The following is a 19,914-nucleotide window of genomic DNA, read 5'->3' on the forward strand; positions in this document are numbered from 1 at the left end:
GACTTCCATCAACTTTACAAAGTCACTGAAAGTCCTAACCAGCAGAACGGATTTGGATCTGGTTAAAAGCATCCTTAGGCGAAGAGGAACCGAGTGTGTATAAACAGTAGGTCTCGGCCTCTGAGGGTAAGAAGGGTGGGGCTAAATACGAGAAAGAGAGCATTTTTTCAAATGTTTCTGTATGAATGCCAGAATACTGTCCGAATTTAGACCCTGGCATCCTTATGTGAAGAAAATCAGTTTTGTATAAATGTGGGTTCTTGGTCCTGGTGACAGGAGGGGCAGGGCCAAATATTGAAAAAAGCGGAGAAAAAAAACCTTAAAAATCATTCTTTTCTTGGATTTTCACCGGATAAGGTTTGAAGCATAATTGATTTAAGAGAATTTTTTTTTTACTAACAGGTCGTGTCGACCTCAAGGGACCAGAGTGTCTGGTCAACATAGTAAAAATAAAGCAGATTGTTATAACTCCTTCTGTTGAAATGTAAGATAATCCTTGGATGAAAGGAAATAAACTTTGTATAAACAGTGGATCATGGTCAGGAAAAAGGAATGGGCGGGGACCAATATGGGAAAAAGGCCAAAGTTTTTAAAAAGTTTCCTTTTTTTATATCCAGATTTTGTCCCAATTTGTTCTGAGACATGTTTATGTGATGAAATTCAATTTTGTATAAAGGGTTTTTCTTGACAAAATTTGGTCTAGAGCAGCCTTGGATGACAGAAATTTGTTTTGTGTAAACAGTGGGTCAGGGCGCAATGGAGTGGGAGGGGCAGGGCCCAAAATAGCAAATGGAGCAAATTTGTTCTAATCCTTATTCTCCAAGAATGCCAGGATTATCCCAGCTCAGTCTAAAGGTCTGTGGAAGAAGAGGAATCAGTTTTGTAGAAAATGGTTGGTGTCGGTCCCCTGGAGCGGCATTGGCACGGCCTTATAGAGGATATAGCTAAATGGTAAATTCTTTAAAATTCCTCTGCTATAGCAATCAGTTCTTTTTTCTAAATTTGGTAGGGACAGCGTTCAATGGAGAAAAAATTCCAAATCTTCCGAGTTCCTTTGCTGTAGTTCGGATAACAGCAAATCGAACGCGGACGCTCATATTCCAACCTCTTGCAACCCATTAGCTTCAAAATGTTCATTTTCGCCCATACTTGGCATTTTCCTGGTAAAATTCTTTCCGGAAAAACAATTATCTTCTGTTATAGTGCATTCGGTACTACCGATAAACACCAAATTTTTTACAATTCAGGTAGAATGCATCGCCATGGTGCGAAACTCGGAGAGAGAGAAAAACATGATCTAACTGGAGATGTGTTACGGAAGCAAAATTTTAAGTTTATGCTAATCGGGCACGCTTTGAATACTTTAAAAAAAAGGATTTTGAAATTATTAATGAGAGAAATACTTTCATTTACTGAATTTTTAGAGCGGCTATTACCTTAGATTTCAACATCGGTAAATTGAGAATTCGGCTTATGAATAATAAAATATATCCATAATAAAGTTTTACTCTTTCTGGCACTTTCTGTAAGGTAACGTTTAGGTCCCCGTCGCTTTTTCGTATTTGCGTCCGCCATATTGCTTCTTTCGAGGCTTATATGCATGCGCAGCATCAGGGTTACGAGAGGTAATGTATGGATTAGATCAAGACCGCAATGTTTACGTTCTTTATTTTTAGATATCAATAAAAAAAAAAGTGGTTGCAGTGACTTTTAATGTTAGTAATTAACAGAAAGTCTTAGTTTTGTAACATACTATTGGAAAATAGTAGTGTTTTTTAACATTATAGTCGCTTTAAGTATACCCAATTTCTTTTACTCGTAGTGTTTTTTAACATTATAATCGATTTAAGTATATACAATTTCTTTTTCTCATTTGTATATTGATTATTAGAATGCCAGTAAACGGTGGTTGTTTTGATCAGGGACGGATAAGAAACTACACTCCAGGTTATTTCTCTGTCGTAAGCTACTGAACCGTGAAGTCATCAACTGATGTATCAGCTGGCATGGCTGCTTACTTGTCGACAAAGCAAGTCCTTGGTGTTACGATTGAAGGACGAAACCGATAACGAAGACATTGCTGTAGAATTAGACCTCTGCACGAATTGATGAAAACTCGTAGTCCCAGGTCGATGTTATGTTGAAGTCATAAATGAAATACAGTCTTTTGGCTACACCTGGTTTTGAGATAGGAGTGTAAAACGCGTTTTACGAAATCCTTTCGTGTAATGTGAATGAATTGGGTTCTGTCCTTCTTGCAAGAAAATCGTGATAATGGGAACAGGCCCTTGAATATCGAATCAACTGTGACATGTAAACACCAATGGTTTGGAAGGCAGGATTGTTGCTATCAAGGAATGTAAAATGTACAATAGGTGAATTGAAATCATCATGTTTATCATATAGCTGTGTGGAAGGCTTTCCAGGTTTGTTTCGTTGTAGAAAAATATGGAGATAAACGGCCGATGTAGAAGAGCATCGTGTCCTTGACCTCCAATTCTGGTCGGTATATACGTCGGACGTGGTCAAAGAATTTCTTGTCGTAACACTTATTTCAAGTTTAAAGACTGAAAATATAAATTGGACTAAACCATGACTAGTCATTCATATATATGATCAATGAAGTAATAGCAATAGTAGGGACAAGCGAATTGTCACATTATCGAGGCAACCTGCTCCTCAAGACACAAATATTACATTAATTACATCATATACATAGAACATTAAAAAAAACAATAGGGGTAATTATGGTTGTTACGGTGGACCATTGGAGAACTAAACAAAAATAGTAGGTCCAACACTGGCACAAACAAAACGGAAAGAAACAAAGTAGACAGAAAAAACAGACGAACAATAAATTAGATATGCAAGATTATATATATATACTTACCAATGACTTACAATGCATAGTTAGACTTTATTCAATACAATGGAGTTTGTGTGTTTCAGCAGAAGCGTCCGATACCGGACAAACATCTACTACTACATTCAGACATTTTGTTTTAGAATCAAAATTCTAGGTACGTTGAATTTACCGCACAAGAAAAAGTCTTATTACAATACATCATGTCTCATATATATATTATATATATAAGATTTATTGATAAAATGTATTGAAATAGCAAAGAGATCATTTCTATTTTTAGCGGTATCCTCTACAACGATATGATTGGTCTACAGATATAGAAGCAGGCGTTGAGCTATATTTAGAATTCCTAACTAGTACATATTGCGGTGTTGTCCGGCCTCTGTAAACATTTTCCAATACATCGGAACCGTATGTGTCGAAGAGATCTGGAGTAAACAGGTAACGTCTGATCATCAGTATCGTATTTATTTGTTCCCAATCATGATTTCTATTTGTTTTTATATGTAGTTATCATCCTACACCTTTTTTATATAAAAGAATATATTTCATTCATTCTACATGAACATGCAAGACAGCGAACATTCATGTATTTTCTTAACGAATTAATCATTATATTGTAATATATATGCCGTAGAAGAGACAAAGAAATGTACATGTATGTATTGGGTGAACATGAAATATTCTATGTTAATTTATTCCGCAAGTAATTAACTTCTGTATGAATCAGTTGTAAACACTACGATCTGCAGACAGTGACGTAGTTTGTTTTTACACCATACTAGACTTACACAAGTTTTTCTGATCAGAAATGTCATGTTGCTCAAGAAGAAGTGTCAGAATTATTGACTAGCACACATGCACGGAAACTACATCTACATGACTTTAATCGGAGAGATTTCTTACTTGATTTAAGCAATACAATAAAGAAAATATATGCTATTAAAAACAGCATAGTTGATTCGTATTCAAAACTGATGAATCTGGAGCAAAGTATGAACCTAAGGAAAGATTTACAAGGAGGCAGTACATGTGGAATAGGATCAGGTGTTCCAGGAAAGTAAACGCTTTCCGGTTTTTATAAAATCGTGATAAAAGGCACTTCAGTTTTTATGTGTATACTTTTTACAAAGAAGAAAGTATTGATATAAAAACAATATTTGAAAAGTAATAATGTATGGAAAGCATATTACCCAGGCTAACAAAACTAATTGTAAGTATCTTCTATATCACAGGAACAATGCAAAACCTAAAGTTGGTAACTGTTGGAGATGGTGCGGTTGGTAAGAGCTGCCTTTTGATCTCTTACGCAACCAATTCTTTCCCGGCTGAGTACGTACCAACAGTGTTTGACAACCACTCGGCCAACGTTATGGTGGACGGAAAGCCTGTCTGTGTAGGTCTGTGGGACACAGCGGGACAGGTACGTATAAACACTGTCTAATCTGTCCGTTAGAATGAAAATCAAGTTCAGCGTTTAATCGAAATATATCAAAGGAAGTTAGCATGTCAGCATTTATTTGAAAAGAAAATGATTTTTTCCAACAGATGTTACGTTTAGGATTATGTTCACACATAGTTACTCTGCTGTTGATGTTTGCGTTTTCATACATTTTCATACATCAGATTGTCATGGTTTTATCAAATTAAAGTTAAAACCAAAACAAAAGATGTATTTGTGATAGAAATGGTGAAACAGGTCATGCCTAGCTGGTTTTTTAAATTAAATCAGCCCTCGAAAAGATCAGAGTTTCGACGTTCCCTACCCGTGGCGGTTTGTCTTTTCTCGGAAAGCTGAAAAACTTATCTGTCTGTGTTGTAATGGTTGTATCCTTGAGAAAGACAATTAACCTAACTGCTATGGATGGCATAAGGCGGGCCTCCCGTATGTTTTTAGGCGAGGTAGCCACCAACTACTTCTAGGAGAGACCCCTTCAGCTGTTTACGGGGCGATAAACCCAACAAAACAATAGCCGGACATCGCGAAATGAAAATCTTACCAAAAATGACCACATTTACAGCATTGAGTGTTGACATTTCTGCTTTATCCACTTTCAGGAGGACTATGACCGTCTACGACCACTGTCCTATCCACAGACAGATGTCTTCTTCATTTGTTTTTCCATAGAATGCAGAGGATCCTTTTTAAATGTGGCAGAGAAGTGGGTTCCAGAAATTAGGCACTACTGTCCAGATACGCCTATCGTAATCGTTGCCTGTAAAATAGGTAAGATACAATTCTGTCTGTAACGATAGTAAAAATGCATTGCTATTTCCGGCATGCTTGGTGAACTGTTGTTAAGGTTCAATAAACCACGTATGCGCTATGTCCACCTAGCTTTGGTATGCTGCATTCCTGGAATTTAAGATCCATATTCTCTGCTTGTTCTTTATCTTGTTCCTTATCAAACATATTTCAGTTGGAAAGAAACAATCATGACAATTTAGAAATACTATGAACGTTATATGATAAAAGAACTTTCCCTATAATTGATGCTAACTCAGCCCGATACCAAGTGGATGGTATGTTGACCCTTATGTCATCAGAAAACATACAGTAACATATATTAAACACAAAGCTACATATGATATTTTGATGTTTGACGTGATCGCATACGGCGTAATTGGCTACCTAGTAAATGTAATGGTGAATCATTCTCAACAAGGAGGTTCATTGCTTCAAGTTAGAGTTCCGAAGTATAAAGTTGATGTTATGTTTGATCGGTTAATACATAAAAAGCATTATAACCTTAGTGGTATTTTAATGGTTTTTGAGAATTACGACACCTGAGTTTAATATACAAGATTCATTTAATTTTTAATTTGATGGTATTTAATGATATTTTTAGATTTGCGACATACAAGCTCATGTGACTTGGTGACAACTGAAGAAGGTGCAAAAGTCGCCAAAGATCTGGGTTTGAAATACCAAGAAACCAGTGCGTTAACACAGGAGGGCCTGAAGGATTGTTTTGATAATGCGGTAGGTAGGGTTGAAATTGTACATTATACGTTGTGGAAAAGCATCCGTGTGAAAGAATATGACATTTACTATAAATTTCGTGAGCGGTTTTATTTTTTCATTACGTAATTGAAAGGTATTTGATATCATTAAAAGTAAAAACTCCAACAGGTTTCAAGGGATTGTTATTATATACATTGTGATTATGTAGATGCATATTGATTGTCATCATGTACCATTAAGAAGTTGATAATTTTCTGTGCTGCATGCATATTTAAAGCATGTAGATTTGCGGGTGTGAAATTATTTTGATATTCACTTCTCTGTACGTTACATTGCAGATACGGGAAGCCCTGTGGTCATCACCGAAGGAAGATAGAAAATCTTACGGATTTTCTTTCGGAAGAAGGAAGAAAACAGTACCCCTTCCTCCAGTGATGCCCCCAGCCGGTAAGTTAATATGAAAGTATATTGTGACGGCATCCGAAAATATCAAAAGATTGTGCAATAACATTTTTCAGTACAAATTTAGAATAAGGTAAAGCAGAGCTAAATGATTACCTAAACTGCATCCTGGAGCGGTTTCGTCCCGATAGAACTCGTCACTACTAGAAGCAACTGAGGAATATTCACGAAAAAGAATGTTGTAACGTATATACACTGCTCTTTATCATATTGTCTCTCTAATCATGCAAAAACAAAACATTCATTTACTAACAATGCTATTTGTCGTTTGTCATAGGCAAAGCACCATGGATTGAAATTGAGACATCAATATTTGCACAAGATTGGATGGCGATGCACGAGAACCCGGCGCATGCTGACGTTACATTCGTCGTTAATGGACAACACAACCTGGACGCACATAAGATAGTTTTGTGTTCAGCATCAAAATATTTCAGACGTGTCTTTGGAATGATGACATCAAATAAAGTAAACATTTTTAAACATTCATTGTACTTTTCCGGTTGATATTTTGATGCCAATATGATTTTCACGAAGTTCTGAAGCAGAATTCCATTTACTTTTTTATTGTTGTAAGGATATTGTTTTTTGCGTCTTTATTCCATTCTTGAAAACCACGAAAACAGGTTCCCTTAAAGTAAAAAATAGCAACTATTACAAGAATTAAATTGATATTACTACCACTCCTATACAATATGTTTATTGTAACAATGAAATATTTATTGTTGATATCTATAGAGTGGTATCTCAGTATCATTTTTAAATTTAAGTTAAAGTTAAGAACACTTTCAGCTTGTCTTTGGTTGACCTTCCTTCCATAATGTAACAAGACATGGTTTTGACTGTTGACATTTTGCACATTTCGATCCAATTTTTAGTAATATCACACTTTTGTAGATCATAGGTAGTAAATAACCACTCTTGTCGATTGTAGAGCGAACAGCTGAAACAAATAGAATCCTTGAGCAACTTTAGCATGGAAGATCTGAACTCTGGACTTGTCGAGGGGATTACAGCGGTATATGACAAGGAAAGCACTGATGATCAACGCCATCGTCATACAATGGTGGAACTCAGTTCCGATATCAGACCCAAAACATTTGTCAGAGTTTTGGAATTCCTCTACTCAGGTAAGAAGGGTTTGTGATTATTTCTGTACCAGTGCTGCAAGTTCAATAAGGAATGTTAGGGTTTTTTTGTTTATTAAATATGACATGCAAGTCTCTAGATAAGAAATATTTTATAAAACATTCTGATAACAGATGATTAACGGCAAGTTTTACTTTAGTGTTTGAGAAACGTTAATTTAAAGTTGTGGGAAAAAATATAAAAAGTGAGAGAGGGAACAAGGAAAAAACCAACATGTCAACTAATTATGATCGAAACTGAAACTGAACTCTGTAAAAGTACAAGGAAAATAAAACTAGGTGTTCCGGAAGAGAAAGCGTCTTTTTCATTGACAACACCAGCCATGTAAATTTTGGTCAGTTCAAGCAAATAATTACATGTTCTCAAATCTGAACAAGGCATACAACAATGGCACCAAAAGCAAACTAACGAGTATCATATATGTCCAGCTTTATATCACACAATGAAATAGAATGTCACTAAATGAGATCTTCATAGTAAGCGTAAAACTTCCCAATTATTTCATGTGTTACGAGTTGTTTGCCGGTTGACGATTTCCTGCACGAAAATCGTGATAATAGGAACAGGCCCATCGATATCGAATCTACTGCGACATTTGAACAGCATAAGTCGATAATTCGATATTTTGAAACAAATCCAAATACAATACTACAGTGTTTGCATTAGTAGATAAGAAAGTAAATTATTGTTGAAGTTCCTTCGAGTAAATACTGTGATACACAATCCTGTATATCCGTGATAACTGTGAGGAAGATGTTACACATGATATTTATGTTTCTCTAGGTATGCCCCGAGTGACCGACGATGAGGACGAGATTGACCAGGAAGACCTAGATGACCTTATCAGGGTATCCAATATTTTCAAATTGCCGAGACTGAAAGAAATTTGTGAAAATTGTCTTACCGAACAGGAATTCCTGAATCCAAGTATAGGTACTTACCTGAATGATGAGACGGGACAAAAGATGAAAGAACTCTACTTTAATCAACCTGAAATGGCTGATGTTGCTTTCAGGGTAGAAGGTAAGGCCTCATTAAGCCAGCTATTGCACGCAACCAATGGACAATTCCATTTATGAACTCGCGGTATAATCCACAAGTAAAAGTTGTGTGAAATAAAATATAATAAATAAAATACTAGAATTTCCTCTATTTTAGGAAGAACTGTATACGCACACAAAACTGTCTTAAGTGCAAGGTGTAAAGTGATGGCGGCCATGTTTGGAGGTCACTTTGTTGAAGGACAATCTACGATGTCTGAGGTAGGTATGAGATTGTTATAACTAATTCAAACGGTTGTTCTACATTTTATATAGATTAATTTTGTAAGAAGACTTTGGTGGAAATCTCATGTGTGGTAATACATGTAGTTTTCATTCTTTGGTACTTCAGGTGGATATCCCAGGTACCTCCGCCGAGTGTTTCCTGGCTCTGTTAGAATACCTGTACACAGATCATTCACCTATTGAAGAGATCGAGGTGGTGGGACTAGTTGTTCTCTCGGATGAATACGGACAAAAACGTCTCTTGAATCTGTGTGAATTATACATCACCAAAGAAGTCGAAAGAAATGTAACTAAAAACATAGAAAAAGCAGAGATTGATGTCATTGGACTTTTGCACACATCACAGGTAAAACAAATATTCTTAAACGATTCTGCATCTACAGTAAAACCTTTATTCATCCCCGTAGACGTATGATGATTGCAATGGTCTGAGATCTGTCTTTTTTATATATCAACGTTTAATAATAGAATAGAATATGATAATCTCCAATAAATCTGTAAATAAGAACAATTTTAATAGCACAATACACCTTCTACATCCTAATTCATTAACCGGCGCCATGGTATATTGCGTTTGGAACCTAAATAAGCATTTTTTAAAAAATTTCATTCCGATTACAGAATTACAATGCAGAACAACTATCAGGGTGGTGCTTGCACTTTATCTCAACAAACTACACAGCATTCCAGAATCGGAGGGAATTCTCGTCATTAAAAGGAAAAAACAAAACATACATTGAAGAAAATCAGTGGCCTCCTGTTTCTTACCTACGCGAGGTGGAACAGTACGAAAAGAAATGGAAATCAAAAGGAGACAAATGTTTCATTATGTAAAATTGTGCCTTATCATGATAGTCCTATTCTGACTAGTGGGATAAAGCCCAGAAACAATTCTGTCTGTATACTCATTTGTTCCCGAATGGTGAGGTCTTATTCTTTGTATCAAATGGTTGATGTTCTGAACCATATGTCATAACGTTAGTGAAACATTTTAATCATTAAATCATTAAGACAGATAACACCTGTAGGTGTGTAGTAGAACGAATGAATGAACGAATGAATGAATGAATCGGTACGGCCTTTATTTATTTTATCTTTGTTTATCTAAAATGTGTAACAGAGCATCGTTAACTGCATGGTGATTATTTTACGTACACATTGTTTTTGGAAGTGTTGTTTATATCATGCAAGACCAGTTAAAATATATTATGTTTTTATTATTATGTAATGTTATAGGCAATGTTGTTATCATTTTCATTAAAATGCGATGTTGCTTTAACCTCAAAGTGCGTTTGATATTTTCAGCGAGGAACATAAGCAAATGCTTTGGAAAATGAATTTTTCTTTCGTGATTAATGATGCAAAAATCTCCTTTTATAGATAAATCTTAACGTTTGAGACACATCTATCTGGATAGTAACATTATCAATGAGATAATTATTACGAACAGAAAAATAAACTTCCTATAATTAATTAGACATCGTTTGTACGTGTTTAAATGGAATTATAGATATATGGATTTACGTCGTATTTTCGGTGCTTTTCCCGCAGGTTAACTTTAACAATACAAATGCAATCTTAAAATTACGTTGAAAATTATATCATTTAAAATAAGCTTTGTAATAAGTAAAGATTTGTTTACATTTGTTTCAACGTACATTTGTATGTATTAAAAATAATGACATTGCAAATATCATTCAAACAAAATATCATTATGTAGTAAGAGAATCTCTTAAATGGCACATTATCTCTTTTGCCAGAAAACGTAAAAAAAAAAGCTCTAGAACAAATGATGATTCTAAATATAGTCGACATATCTTATATTGTGGAGTGAAAGTTTCGATTCAAGGAAATCTCCCTTTATCTCAATTGTGTCAGGACTGACTATTAATAAGAAGGTATTAAACTTTCCCATTATTGTTTTTAAATTTTCTACGTGACGGAATATACTTGACGGGAAAGTATTTTCATTTACAATATATATTATGGTGATGATATGAAAACTCTTTTATCGTCACAATATCCATTTGTGTCACTGTTTTAATGACACCAGTAATTGGAATTCTAAAAACATTTTATTTCAGCTTTGAAGTGTAAGTAGATTTATAACAATATGGTTTTGGCCGTACTGCTGATACTTATGCCCTGGCAACCCAAAAAGGATTATACAAAGCACACACTTCAAGACAAAAGCACCTTCCAATGAAAATTTAGAATCAGATAGTAAAGTCAGTTATTAGATTAAACTGCATCATGCAGATTCCTGGTCTTTCTAGAACTTGTAATTGATACTCTTAAACTAAAGTGTTGAAACCTTGGAGGTGAATGAGGAATATACAAACTGATTGAAATAGATAGGTACTGCACTAATAGCAACAAAAACGTTTAATGTTGGTTGATTTCAAAAGAACCTTCAGTTCATATGTGTGCTTTGAACAGCGCCGTTTATCGAATAAATAAAGTGGCAGGCAAGTTTACCGTAAGTAGAATTCAGTGAGGAAATTTGTAGAGATGTGTAAGAACAGTCAAAGGACTGATTACACAGAATGTATTTCAAATGATTTAAACATTACTTTGAAATATTGTACATTAAAATATCCAATACAATACAAGGGTGTTTTACACTGATTTGTTTACTATTAAAGAAAACAAGCTGCATCTTATTTTTGGGTTCTTAGGATACCTGACACTTTCCAAAACTTCATCTGCAACAAAATGCAATAATAACGGCCTTCCGATAAAATCTATTATTTTCAATTAAGACGAGTCAGATTTCATATTAAAATGATAAACGTATACAGTGATATGGAGAGGTTGGTACAAATACTCTATTGTGTAACTTTGTATATGTATTTAATTCAGTGATGTGATGGATATAAATTATCATTATATAATTAAATTGTATTGTTTCGTATAGATTTTCTGTAAACGACATTACAACTTTAGAAAGTTAGAAAATGACGGGTTACAGGTATATACATAAACTGGAGTTTACATTTATATTGAAAAAATGCTATTGATGAAATGTCGTTATTTACATTGCTGACAATTACATAATTACATCTCAGAAGAAGTGCAGGAAGAAAAACTAATTACACACATGGTGGCGATATTCAGTGAAATGGTTAAGGAATGCCGTTTTAAATATTTAGACGCTAGAGTGAAATAGAAAATCGGGCATCAAATTTCCTCACAAACATGTATCTCTCGTGATTTGATTCCATTTGCTTATTTTGAACATCAATACCATTTAATTAAAAGTACTCTAGTAGATCAATAATGAAGCTTCCATGCTTCTTCTGGCACTCGTTATGTATTTCAGTACAGTCTCGGCGTTATACCATCAGCGTAAATACTTCAACGATATGATTGGTTAACATATATAGAATGAACTCCTCGAGCTATATTTAGATTTAATGAAACTGGTGGCTTTGACAGGAAGTCTTTCTACGTGATACACAGCACAGAGATTCATGGAATACAAAATAGTAAGTGAGGTATGGACATTGGCTTATCAACCATAAGATATTAGTGCAGATGGAAGATGTAGTGTACATTTTATTTTCTTGTGGGTTAAGATTAATCAGAGACGTTTAATCATGGAGTCAGATATAGATCGTCTACAAGTCCTTGGTATGATGCTACTAACTCATAATATCTTACTGAAAACAATTTCCGATCGGTGTCTGTGTATTAAAACAGAGTGATTTGTTTCTGCGATAATGACACTTGTTAAAACAATACACTGCATTATGTGCCTATGAAAGCCAACTCTCCATATCGTGGCAAACAGGGCGAACGTATCAAAACACCGCGATATGGGTCATAGACTTGCACAAGCCCATTTAGAGACGGTCTCAGCGTAGTGTTTTTTATTATCAACCAAATGCCATAATTAACTTTTAAGGACATTTTAAGTGAAATCATTTGTAGAGATAATTATAGTGTCTCATGATTCCATTTTCAGGTCACTTAAACATAAATACATATAGATAGACCAGAAATGTCAGACGTAATACCTATGATACTACTGGCGCTGCCATCGTCTGAATACACCTGCCACTTACATGTTTGCTGTATTCGGAAGTAACAGAAAACAGCTGTATGTTAGCAGGTGCGTTATTTCGACAGAATTACTTACTGAAATTACTAAAAAATACTCAAAAAGGTTTTACATTAAAAGAACTGTTGAAATAAACGATTTCATATGTTGTTATGGAAAACGTTATTTACCAAAATTCATAAAATTGCTGTCATATTCGTTGACAATTTGTACTATGTTTCTGCGCGGAGCAATTATTTTGGCATACATCATCAGGCAAACTTCAGTGTAACGTCAACGTCAGATAAACAGACATTGAGCAACACAACAGTTGAACTTTTGATTTCATTATTTTTCAATCAAAATTGCAGCATAAATAGAACACTTAATCAGTGTCTTAAAATATAAGCTGTTTTTTTGGCAAGGCTGAACTAAAGTGGCGAACCACTTTTGTCCTTCTGTCCCGAACGTATTTTCTGGTTAAATACAAATACAATTACCACTATAAGTTGATGTATGATTTTTCTTTGCATATGATAGAACCCATGAGGAAGATAAAGTTAATCACTGTGGGAGATCACGCGGTGGGGAAAACGTGTTTACTTCTCTCGTATACCACTCAAAGATACCCACAGGGTTACATACCAACATTATTCGACACTTACGTCACAGCTGTTGAGGTCGGCGAAACATGGATCGACGTAGAATTAAATGACACGCTTGGAAATTGTGTAAGTTAAACATGCTTATCCTTTCAGTCTTCAAGTATTATTATGTCTCCTGATCCTTATGCCTTGTATGCTCGTAGGAAGAAAGAATTGACATGGCGCCTACACTTTGTAATACAGTTCTTTATATTCGTTTTTCAGTTGTGATATTGGAGTTTGTCAGTATTGTACTGAATTCCCAATTCGAGATATTGAAACTAAGTAGTTTGTACCGACTGTATTAAATGTAGTGTTATACTGAAAATATATTTTCACTGGTATCCTATGTAAAAGGTGAATGGTTGAACTAAAGCATGCTGGAATAAGAACATAACCAGAAAACATTGGGTGTGTCACTTTTTATTTACAATAATGATACATCAACCCAAAGGACAAATTACAACTTATCGTCATTACCTACTCGGACGTTATCAGGGAAATCCTCAGCTTCTACTCTATAAATACTACTTAAAATCGATTACTTTTTTAGTATACCATGGCAAGTTATGAACGTACGAAATATTTATACGAATAAGCTTGAAAAGATAACAAAACCAAGTGACACAGAAGGACAATTGCATTCCTCTTCATCGCCTTTGCTCTCTTCGTTGGCCTGATTAATTTCAGTTTTCCATACTGTCCTCTTAACATCCTTGTATTGTTCACAGGATGAAGACTATGAGCGTCTGAGGCCACTATTATACATAAATGGGGATGTATTTCTCGTTTGCTTTTCGGTAGAGAACCGCGAAACCCTGGAAAATGTGACTATAAAATGGATTCCTGGAATAAGGCGATATCGTCCACATGCACCTATTGTACTCGTTGGTTGCCAAATAGGTAAAAGAAATCCTAATATTTTCACAAATTTATACAAATCGTTTGATAAGGTCGTTTTGTCAAAAGTAAGGAATTTGCTTCTTGATGTTGTTCATATATCATTAATTTTAAGATATTTTTATCTGTATACTGATGAAAGGCAATCATTTGAATGTTCAACCTCACGATGGCACCAAAACTTAATTTGAAACACTTATTTCGACGCTGAAAACTTTTTTCATAATAAATCATTGTACATTTATATCGTTTATATATCATAAATCTCATTCACCAAATTAATTGTCATTGTCTGTCTTGTAGATTTACGATATAAAAGTGTATCTGATCTGGTGTCGTATGATGAAGCGTCAAAGTTTGCCACAGATTTGGGACTTTGTTATGTAGAAACCAGTGCGCTAACCAAACAGGGCTTAAGTGATGTTTTTGATACAGCAGTAAGTTTTCCTTACTATGCAAAAGAAAGACTGCACGGATGAAATGAGTTTTTCTTCACCCTTCTTTAACTGGTATCCTCCATATACATATATGTGCTCCCAATACCCTTTTTTTGAAATTGTGATAACTGGTCTCTGTTGATCACGTTTACAAGTAAATTGCTTAAAGTGGGCTTCTACAGAAAATCCATTCGCTAATTTAACGGTTTCCATACGTATCATCTCTCACTATAACTATGAGATCATTTACAATGGAACAATGCGTGTAATGTATTCTGTATCTGGGGAAAATGTTCAATTATTTATGACGCCTGTTAATGTACAAGATGGGAGGTATGTACAAATTATATTGAACATGCACTTTTGTGCGGCAGATTAATTTTGGTCACATTTACGCGGAGGCCAGACTCATTGACAAATCTTACTTGATATCAATATTGCATGTCGCTTATCAATATACGACGATCATTCACGCTCTCTTTGCAATGCATTTTAAATGACAAAATGTTCCAATGTGCGCACTTTCGACGGACAAATAAAATGATCCAAAATTGCCTAAAGTAAATTTTCATTACAGGCCCGCGTAGTGGTGAGTTCATTACCAACGAAGACAAAACGGTCTCACCGAGGGCTTTTCTGTTGTGTGAAGAGAGAAAGTCTAGAACCTCCTGTGAGACCCTCAGTCAGTAAGTTGCTGTAAATGCTTTAGGTGATGGGTCTTTTTCAGTTACGGGTCTTTTTCAGCTACTAGTTTGAAACAATGGCTATATTTTTCATTCTTAATTATGAAAGGACCGCAATTTCCCTCATTGTTATCATCGTAATTAGAACTAGATTCCATAGAAAATAAACTTTACACTTACATTTAAATATGTTAATTCTTTAATTGAAAACAAAACACAAAGGTTAAATTTTACTATCTACCTGAACTTGCAGTAACGTTATTTAACTTACAATCAAGTCAGTGGTTTCGTACAAGAATGATGCGAAAACTATCGTTTTGAAAACAAAAAACAAAACCAGAATTAAAATCCAGTAAAAGATCATGTGTTACTGTCCGAAATATTACGAGAAAATATGATACTTTACTCGTTGATATGTTGTTATATAAAGAAAAGAAATTCAAATTTTCAATCTGTCAGCCATTGGTGTTAAAGTTGTTTGAGGGTTCAAAGTGAAAACAATAAAAATATTGACAAGACTGCCTTGTAACTGGTATCTAACATTTTGTGTTTTTACGTCAGACTAAATTGAAAAATGTTAGGCGATGTTAATATTCTTTTTTTCACCACGGTAAATAGTAAATGAATTAACATATTTTTTGATTGGCAGTCAAGGCACCTTTGATTGAAGTTGAACCATCACGATTTGCGCAAGACTGGATGGCAATGCACGAGAACCCGGTACATGCTGACGTTACATTCGTGATACGTGGACAACACAATCTGGACGCACACAAGACAGTTCTGTGTTCATCCTCTACATACTTCAGACGAGTCTTTGGAACAGTGAACGCAAAGAAGGTATCATAGTTATACTGAAATATATTGAATTTACAAAACAAATATGTAAGTGTGGTATGCATAACACACAAATGTATGCCTGCTATGTTGAAAGTCGGAGGTTTTGATAAGATGTTATACAAGTTATCACTCATTTTCATCACTCAGTTTTCAACAAAAGCTTGAAACAAGAATATTTCCCGCAATTCTATTCCATCCACGAAAAATGGTAGTAATGTTTTCTTAACCCTCAGATGAAAACTACAGTGGGTAACTCTGTCCAGACGGAAGGAATCTTAGCAGTTTACGACCAAGACAGGAGTAAAGAGGATATATTGAGTCAAGGTCGCTGTCACACTATGGTGGAAATCAGTTCTGATATCAAACACCATACATTTGCCAAAATCCTACAATTTCTGTACTCTGGTACGTAAAAAAACAAGCAAAAAAAAAATCCCAACGAGAACAACACAATCATAATCTAAACTTAAACCTAATAATTCAATAAAACATTAACATAAAAATGTACAAGGAGAATAAGACCACATGCTCCGGAAGGATAAGAGTCTTTTGCTTCATTGGCTTCACTGACGACACCCGCCATGTAAATATTTGTAATTATTTAGGGGATAGCATGTCTGTTTTACGCATATACTGGAGATAAAAAAAGAAGAAGAAATAAAGAAAGTGCCAACAAATAACAAGATACGCTAGTGAGGATTTATTTGAAAAGCCCAGTATCGAAAAACTGAGATTGAAAAAAAAAGAAAACTGATTTGATTATTATATTGATTTCACATAAATCTATATGGCATGATTTCACAGGTGTACCTGAACTAACCAACGACCAGAACATGATTGACCAGAATGACCTCGCTGACATCATAAGAGTATCCAAAATATTCGAACTACATAGACTGACAGAGATTTGTCAAAACTGTCTTGGCGAGCAGGGAATATTCAATCCAAGCATAAGCACCTTCTTAACTGAGGAGAGAGGACAAATAATGAAGGAACTCTATTTCAACAAACCAGAGACAGCTGATGTCACTTTCAATGTGGAAGGTAACAGTTGGATATTCAATAAGTACTTTCAAGACAAGTTAAACTTCGTATTTGTATTCGTAATGTTTCCACATTGATCTCAAGGGAGTGAATTGCACATTCGTTTTCTTTTGTCGTCGAGGAGATTGTCAGAGGTTTTGTTGTCACTGCCTTGGTTCATATATTGAGGACGTGGCATCTTTTACGATTCATGTAGACAATGTATACATTACAGATGTTGTTGATAAGGTGGTATCCTGGGCCTACATATGTAATTAAGACAAACGTGGTGCCAGGTTTTGCTCACCTGGCCTGTATCACTACTTAAGATTGCCGTGATGCAGCGTCCGTCGAACGTCAACGTTTCTTTTAAATTATTCATATGAATAATCATAAAGGGTATGGTATTGCTATTTCACTGTAAGGCTGAAAAAGTATATTAGAGATTGATTTTACTTGGCCGTTATAATTATCGATTAAATCTAAATAATGTCATGCTTTGGGTGTAAGTTTTGTGCAGGTTTTTGAATATCAATGATTAGAGAGCATCAATAAAGTTGTGAAAAAGTAGTGATGCCAAGTGAGCGATATAGGCCCATTGGGCCTCTTGTTGGTATTTTAAATACAAATTATTTTCATCTGTTTTAGGAATAAAGGTGTACGCTCATAAAAGTGTCCTCACTGCAAGATGTGAAATTATGGCAGCCATGTTTAGAGGTCATTTCGCGGAAGGACAAACGACTATTTCTATGGTAGGTTTAGACATCGCGTTGTTGACGTCACATAATTAAAGGTCAGTAGAATATTTGAGATTGGTTATCACGTTTAGCAGACCCTTTAATTACGTACTTTCTGTTTCATTTTAAACAAAGGTAGATATCCCGGCTACCTCTGTGGAGTGTTTCCTTGCTCTGTTGGAATACCTATACACGGACCAGGCACCTATTGAAGATATCGAGGTGATGGAACTTATTGTTTTGGCGGATAAATACGGACTAAAGCGTCTCACAAATTTGTGTGAAATGTATATTACCAAGGAAATTGACAAGTGTGTGGCGAATAATGTCGGAACGGCAGAAATTGATGTGATAGGAATTCTACAAACATCACAGGTAAATAAATACATAAAAACAATATACTAAGTCGAAAATATTTTGTCAGTTTTTCATATCCATTCCCTCTCACAGATAGGTATATTCGTATCCATGTATATCGATATATTGCGATCCAGGTGTTCATATCATATAACAGACAATTTGCCACTATGATCATTGCAAGAATGCCCAGCTGTCTATCGCTACAACTTCCAAATATCTTCTTTTTTTTGGGGGGGGGGGGGGGGGGGGGGTCAGGGTGGTGTAGTTGGTGCCGTAGATCGTGAGTTCGAGGCCCGGTTAGGGCAGAGGTAAAAAATGTCTTCTTTCGTCAGTTGGGTCACTATGTTCAAATAGATATGTAAATGTATATACCGTTTATATTTTTCAATTATGCTACATCATAATAAAGTTACCAAAAGTTAGAATGAAGTTCCCACTATCATAAAACATCACTCTGTATGGATGAAAGTGCCATTTCATGTTTTCACTTATAATTCTCTTACAGAATATCAACGCAGAGCAGTTGTGCAGCTGGTGCCTTCATTTCATATCCACAAACTACACGGCTTTCAAACAGCGGGCGGAATTCCTCTCGTTAAAGGAAGAAAACAAAAACTACATTGAGGAGAATCAGTGGCCTCCATTATCATATCTGCGTGAGAAGGCAGAATATGACAAGCAGCTGAGAAGAAATAACAGTCCATTTAAATGTGCAATCATATAAAGTGTTTACATTTATATATAAACTGTGCCAAATAATGCTTTCATGGACGTTTGCTCTTACTCTAGTGGTTCAGGGATAATTGTGTTTTTATTTTTTATGCTTACAGCAACTATCAAGTCTGTAAGGGAAATTAAGTTCAAGTTGTGACTTATCTTTTCATGGTATTAAGGCAATATCTAAGATTATAGATAAACTTTGTGCAATTAAATGTATTTTACTAACTAATAGATTTATTTGAATCGCTAATAAAATATGGTAGAAACTCGATGCAAATTTGTATATGATGTGATATGATTGAAAACGAGGGGCATAATACTAATAGATGTAATGGAGGAAGATATATGGTATACAAATTGTTGGACTACATAAATATATTTAACTCCTTTGCCTTGATATCAGTTATCATATACCTCCAGAAATATCATTTTAATGGTATTTACGACTCATGAGGAAATATGTTTTTGATTAAAAACGTTATGAAATTTATTTATTTTGCTGAGATGACAAATTATATACAAACAGCGCGCTCGCAACACAGTAAATTTGATTAAATACTCCAGAAAGGATTGTTTTATAGACGTACTAATGAAAGTAACTTTAATAACAAATAAAGTAGACATGAAATAAAGCATAACACTTGGAATATTCTGATACTAGAGACCACAGATGTAGCAGGCAGTTTGTATGGTAACTTAAAATCCACTCAACAAAAGTTAAAATTCAGAGGAGAATATGTACTTAGCCTGTTACTTAATAGACTATGTTTTAATACGTCAATTTGCTAAAAGTTCTTAAC

General features: G+C 34.9%; 2 protein-coding genes across 3 annotated transcripts; both read left to right on the forward strand.

Moving 5' to 3' along the window:
• The first annotated feature begins 4,091 nt into the window (after positions 1 to 4,091).
• On the forward strand, positions 4,092 to 9,958 carry LOC132557344 (rho-related protein racA-like). Its single transcript, XM_060221832.1, has 10 exons — positions 4,092 to 4,289; positions 4,925 to 5,093; positions 5,716 to 5,849; positions 6,170 to 6,278; positions 6,571 to 6,761; positions 7,228 to 7,423; positions 8,226 to 8,465; positions 8,601 to 8,704; positions 8,835 to 9,074; positions 9,350 to 9,958. Exons 1-10 carry the CDS (start codon positions 4,107 to 4,109, stop codon positions 9,560 to 9,562), a joined length of 1,779 nt encoding a protein of 592 aa, XP_060077815.1. The 5' UTR covers positions 4,092 to 4,106; the 3' UTR covers positions 9,563 to 9,958.
• A 2,208-nt stretch (positions 9,959 to 12,166) lies between these two features.
• Positions 12,167 to 19,383, forward strand: LOC132557350 (rho-related protein racA-like). 2 transcript variants are annotated; one of them, XM_060221840.1, is made up of 12 exons: positions 12,167 to 12,216; positions 12,696 to 12,842; positions 13,311 to 13,501; positions 14,146 to 14,317; positions 14,618 to 14,751; positions 15,329 to 15,437; positions 16,084 to 16,274; positions 16,508 to 16,679; positions 17,079 to 17,318; positions 17,946 to 18,049; positions 18,170 to 18,409; positions 18,900 to 19,383. In XM_060221840.1, exons 2-12 carry the CDS (start codon positions 12,833 to 12,835, stop codon positions 19,116 to 19,118), a joined length of 1,782 nt encoding a protein of 593 aa, XP_060077823.1. In that variant the 5' UTR covers positions 12,167 to 12,216; positions 12,696 to 12,832; the 3' UTR covers positions 19,119 to 19,383. The 2 variants fall into 2 exon arrangements, with proteins under 2 accessions (XP_060077823.1, XP_060077824.1); XM_060221841.1 differs by having other exon boundaries at positions 12,171 to 12,225.
• The last annotated feature ends 531 nt before the right edge of the window (positions 19,384 to 19,914 follow it).

The sequence above is a fragment of the Ylistrum balloti genome, unplaced genomic scaffold (genome assembly GCF_031769215.1).
Source record: "Ylistrum balloti isolate Yb309-2 unplaced genomic scaffold, AGI_CSIRO_Ybal_v1 Utg370662, whole genome shotgun sequence".
NCBI classification, from domain to species: Eukaryota; Metazoa; Mollusca; class Bivalvia; order Pectinida; family Pectinidae; genus Ylistrum; species Ylistrum balloti.